This window comes from Nicrophorus vespilloides, unplaced genomic scaffold (genome assembly GCF_001412225.1).
Source record: "Nicrophorus vespilloides isolate i.1.1-1 unplaced genomic scaffold, Nicve_v1.0, whole genome shotgun sequence".
Classification (NCBI taxonomy): Eukaryota; Metazoa; Arthropoda; class Insecta; order Coleoptera; family Silphidae; genus Nicrophorus; species Nicrophorus vespilloides.
In genome coordinates this window covers 116042-121829 of record NW_017100114.1, presented here as the reverse complement: position 1 = coordinate 121829, position 5788 = coordinate 116042, and the positions used below count along the sequence as shown (strand labels likewise).

General features: G+C 36.2%; 1 protein-coding gene across 1 annotated transcript; it reads left to right on the top strand.

Moving 5' to 3' along the window:
• The first annotated feature begins 1753 nt into the window (after positions 1-1753).
• Positions 1754-4087, top strand: LOC108568729. The gene is made up of 3 exons (XM_017929970.1): positions 1754-2431; positions 3340-3590; positions 3770-4087. The coding sequence occupies exons 1-3, from the start codon at positions 2302-2304 to the stop codon at positions 3917-3919; spliced, it is 531 nt and encodes a 176-aa protein (XP_017785459.1). The 5' UTR covers positions 1754-2301; the 3' UTR covers positions 3920-4087.
• The last annotated feature ends 1701 nt before the right edge of the window (positions 4088-5788 follow it).

The window sequence follows — 5788 nt, the reverse complement described above, 5'->3', positions numbered from 1 at the left end:
TCTCACGTATACTTTTATATTGAAATTAAAAGCATACACGCAATAATAATTAGATTAATTACAAATGAATACGCATTTATTTCATGACATCAATAAAATTATCAAAATAAAATACAACAAAAAATATTTTTATTTTGAAATTAAAAGCCAATAATAGTTTGTAATTAAATCAAATATATAATTGAAATAAATTTAATCAAAAACAAAAAAAAAAGATGTTTATTTCAAACTTAGCTATTACGAAGTTTTCCTACCAGAAACACGACGGCAAGTCAAGAACATTGAATCTCGTGATAATCTTCTAGATAAAAGGTGTTTGATTAATGATTCCATTGGGACCTTTTGCCTTTACCTATTTATATAATGATTCAGTTGCTCAAGGCAGTTAAATTATGTTATTTAACTATTAATCCGATATTTTCATGATTAAATATATTAAGAAATTAAATTTAGATTATATGTACAAATGACTGTCAATAATAAACGTTGGCGATTTTATCTATATTTTTGTGTTAGATATGTGCAATACACGATTCAGTGAGTAGCGAATGTAGTAGACACAGTTCGAAAGCTTATGAGTGAGTGTAGTATCATTTTCAGTAAATACTCGTGGCGACATCCGTGGTTTGAAACTCGTATTATATGCATCGACTACGCAGGACAAACATACTCCATGTATAAACGAATCTACTACACTTTCAAAGATAATTCTTTGCATTAATTTATGAAAAATAAGTAATAATTATTTTTATTTAAAAATTGTAAACAAAACATAATTGTTTTAATGATTTACTTAATTTTATTTAAATTTAATAAAAGCAGTATATTTCTCAAATTTAATTATGTTTAATTTATATAATTGTTATTAACAAATTTTGTTAATAAATGTGAATAGATTATTTTTTTTAACTTTGTGATCTATGGTAAATGGTTTAAATAAAATATTGATAATTTGACAGATTAGTTGCAATTTTTGATTTAGGTTGCTGATGGTAATCGATTCGTGTTGGTTGAGGGGTGGTGAGGGGATATTACTTGGTCACACTGTATATAGTAGTATAGTATCGGCGAGTAGCGTCGGGGGTATCGGAGTCGAATCTGGGCTGTATTTTTTTTATATATATATAGATATACGAAACCGGTTCTGAAAAATCAAAAATGGGTTTCTTATGTACGCCTATTGTAAGGTGATATTTTACACGTGCCCAGCGTCTTTACGAAATGAAAATGAAATAAAAAAAAAGGCACACACACACTCACACGGGGGGGGAATAAATAAAAATATAAAAAATAATAATAATAAAAACGAACAACATGCAACAGAGAATCGAAAAGAAGGAAAAGACAACAGCAATAACAAGAAGAAGAACAACGTATGATGCCTTGCGGTGATGCTGGAGGTGAAGTACAGATCTGGAGGAAGCGACAATAGTATGCGAGACTGGATATTATTGTTCCGATCTGGCTTATCAGCTTCATAACATAACCGAACCAGGTCTCTAAAAATAGCTGCTATTTTTAGGTTGATTATTTTCTGATGGCAGCGTGAATCATCGCAGTTGCAGCGCGCGACGAACGTTCGGGTTGTAATCCTTCCTTCCAATACCGTTTTGCAAACTTCAAATGGAAGAAGCACTCTCTTCTTGCTGATGCAATTTGAAAAACTGAAAGTTGAGGATAGAAACAAACGGTTATAATCGTATCTAAGTTTACTGGTGTAATTAGTAATTTTGCAAGTTAAGTTTATTTTTTTTAACATTTGCTTTGTCAACTTTATAAAATGGTGATGCAATAGCAATATTGTTTAGAGGACAACAAAATAATGTTCTTTTCTGTGCTTTTGTGTTTATGAGTATGTGTAAATGTGTATAAATGTGAGTGTGTGTATATAGCGAATACATGTTTGTATATAGTGGACGCTTCTCGCGTTTGGGGCGTGGTTACGTAAAACATTTCCGACCAATTGCCCCCCATCTACGGTGCTATGAACCGACGACGCCCGAGCGACGCCGACGTCGGTGAGATAGAAAAAGTCCTGATGGCTAGTGCATGTGCTCGAAGTGCAGTCAAAACACGTTCGGTCGTCGCATGAGCAGGTCGTACCAGCACAGTTCTTCAGTTTGCGCGGTACACCCAACTCTGAAAGATTTTTGTATACCCCCGTTTGCATTCTGAAGTGAACGTACCCGATCCGAAGAAGTTCTTCTCAGTTAGTTTAGATCCGTGTGGAAGACAGACATTAGCTAAAACCGGGCGGTGGGACGAGTTGTATATTATTTGTATTATTTTGTTTCCTCCACCATGGCTATACCATTTGATGTGCTGAACGACGAAGAAGGTGACCCAGCGTTGAACGAACTTCTCTCCCAACTGTGCGATGCAATTATTTGTTTACGACGAGTGCATTCACACATCCAATTCGCTTCAAGAGGTAAGCTAGTTTACAAAACTTTAGAAAAATTCTGTTTGATCTGCTATCTCATCTCGATCATCGACTTAGCTCGTTGAACGCTCTAAAATACATTTGCTCGGAAAAAAATCAAATTTTACTAAAATAAATTCAAATTATCAATGCAATTGCTCTGGGGGTTGTAAGCACGTGCTTTGTTTCGAATTTTGCTGGACATGGAAAAACGCGAGGGAAAGTTTCCTTCTTGACTGTTTTCCGTATCTGGTGCTGCGTATGTGATCCGGAGTGTTTTGTGGACCTGTTGCTTAGAAGGAAGACTCTCGCCATGTCGCCATCCAGGGTTCAGGGTCGGGCGCGAGACGCTGCCTCGTTTAACTCGGAACTACAACGTAACAGGCAATATGCATCTTCTAAACTATCATTCCCGCTGCTGGACCAGTGAAACAAGTACGGACAGGTCCGAGATGTGAAAACGTCCCCCCAAGACACGCCATGGATATAAATGCACCAAGCTTAGACCGTGGAGTGTTTTGCCGCCTAGTACTGCTCTACCATTCCAATTCTCCCAGTGCTAGCAAATAGACAAGTTCAATCGGAGTACTCTCATTAGCTGCGATAAACATCCCATCTGAAGAACGGCTCTAAAATGATAGACGCGCATGCCTGCCCTGCTCTTTTAGTGGTTGTACTTCCAAGCAAAAATAGTTATTGTGCAACAAAACCTTTTACGAGTGGCCTTGTAACGCGCAATGTGCATGTGCAATCGATTCGTAGTAGCTCTAATCAAACAGCTGTGTTCCCGCCACCGAGGATGACTATGTAGACTGCAAAGAGATAGAAGCAGAGAGAAAAAAGATAGACAGATATTATTGTTGTGTACCTTGCCTCGTAAAGAAGTGCCTTCAAAAAAACCCTTTTGCCTATTCTAGGGTCATCGTTGAATCCTCAGCGGATCCGCGAGGCTTTTGGACCTCATCCCAACGTCCTAGAGCGTCTCAGTCGCAATCTACTCCCGTTACCCGATGTCGTCGGAGAGAGGACAGATGTATCTCTGCAGACCATCGAAGCATCGGCGATTCCTGGTCGGAGGCAGAGAACAACCTCGGAGTCCTCCTGCTGCAAGGTACCCAAGATCGCCAACATGCAAACCCCCATCGACCAGCCGCAAGATTATTCAGAGGTAAGTCCGCACAACATATTACTTCAAAATCGACAGTTTCTTGGAGGATAAATGCATACCTAGAGACCCCTCGAAACACGTCGCATCCATCCGTCTCCGTCGTTCAACCTTCAAATGTTAAATTCGTGTTTTTTTTTTCTCTTTCTTTCTCTTTACCCCTCGATTTTCGATCGGTGTAGGACGACGATCCTTCTTCGCAGCGGCCGAAGACAAGAACCGCCTGCGACGGCGACGGCCTCCTGTCCACTCTCGTCCCGTCGCCCATCAAAACATCCATCTGGACGGCGGTCATCTGCGCCGTGGGCTGGTACATGTTCCGTGCACGGTAACTTTGCAAGGCCCTTTCCCGACCGTCAACCACTCACCCAAAGCTTCAGTGATTTCAACGGAAGTGATTCTATAATATATTATCTATAATAGTTTATATTCGTAATTAGTAACGTAAAGATTCCCGCCATCCCCAAAAGAATATACAAATATATATATACATTCATATACACACAATTACTCTAATTATTAATATTATTTTTTAAATTCGTTTCGTTACATACAAATATATGTGTATATATATATCTCTATATTATTTCGGTGTGTCTCTTTAATTAACATTTACATACATATATATATATTTACTTCATTTAATTTAATTGTCTTAATCTTTGATACATATATAATAACGTAACATATAATTATTTTCATATGATGTGTATATTCGAGTGTTCTTAGGATTCGTACGTAGGCCGCGCCGAGCGAAACGCGCGTTAAATTAACCGATCATTACGCAACATGATTCTTCTTTACTTACGTGTGTTTATTATTATTATTTTTTTTTAATCATTATTTTTGTTTAATTATTTTATTTTTTTTATTATTCGTGTTTTGTTTTCTTTACATAAGAATTTGTCAGTTCCAAAGAGAGCAGAGCTAATCAAACGTTGATCTCATTTCTTAAAAGGGCGGTTCACTGTCGCCGACGAGTCACCAGCTCGCGCGCCCCCGCCATTCTCTCAGGAATTTTTTTCTTTTATTATTATTTTGTGTTTGTTTATATATTTTTTTTGTGTACTAGCTATTAAATAATTTCGAGGGAAAGAAAAAAAAATTATAACGTATATATCTATTATATTGTCAACTTGTAATTATTGTACATAGCATTATTTTATTTTATTATTTCATTAATTTAATTTTGGGAAAAGTTTGATTCAGTACTAGCGCCAAAGATTGAATCGTGCCAAGCAGGAGTAGAGTTGGGCGTCCTTAAAGAATTTACTTTTATTATTTTTTGTTTTCTCGTTTCGTTTTCCACGAGTTTCTCTCGATGATGATGATGACGATTTTCTCTAGTAATTTTTCCCAATCTGTATAATATTTTATGATTTTTATTTTTTTATTATTATTTTTTGTTTCGTTTTTAAAGGAATAAGTGTGTAAGGTACTGATTTTGTTTTGTTGTTTTTTTTTGTACTCTCGCTGTGCCTGCCCTTAAAAAGTTTTCAAATGATCTCCGTAGTTAGAATAGCGTGGTGCGGCGAATGCTGGACGCGTGCCAACCCCAAGTGCCCAAGATCCCAGCCCGCACCTGAACTATGTACATATGATCGTGGGTTCAGGTTTGCGACTTCCCACACTGTGTTTATTATTTTCTCTTTGTTTTTTTTTTGTTTGTTTATTATTTTCTTAAATTATTTTGTTTCGGCCAAACACAACTATAAATGCGTGTCTATAGCTTTTGTTTTTAAACCCTTACGATGTGTTTATTTTCGATTCTGTGTACATTTCATATTTTTCTTACGTCCACGCCATACCAAGATGAAGACAAATTACTTTGTAACTCGTATCGCCTGGCCGTAAGAACAGTTTTATTATATAATCCGTAATTTAGGAATTACATATTGATATGATATATAATATATATATATTTGAAGAAGATGTGTATAAATATAGAATGCTGATATTTTTAAAGAATTTTAAAGCAATTGTAATTAGATTAGAAACGTTTTTTTTATATACTTTATATATATAGTATAGTAAAATTAGGTAAGAGAGCTGCGTCTGTAGATCGCTCTTCAAAGCGTCTCTGTGATTTGCCGACGTATAATCCTGTTATAACTGATCTCCCAAATACATTTCTACAGAATGTTTTCGTTTGTAATTATTATAATTTTTTTTGTTCCCTAGTCAGATTAGTCGTTTTGTTG

What these genes read in the sequence shown, in the direction of transcription:
- LOC108568729 (XM_017929970.1), top strand. Translation starts at nt 2,302, where the DNA reads ATGGCTATACCATTTGATGTGCTGAACGACGAAGAAGGTGACCCAGCG. An exon ending in CATCCAATTCGCTTCAAGAG is followed by an intron (nt 2,432 to 3,339) that starts GTAAGCTAGTTT and finishes TGCCTATTCTAG; the next exon opens with GGTCATCGTTGAATCCTCAG. An exon ending in AGCCGCAAGATTATTCAGAG is followed by an intron (nt 3,591 to 3,769) that starts GTAAGTCCGCAC and finishes CGATCGGTGTAG; the next exon opens with GACGACGATCCTTCTTCGCA.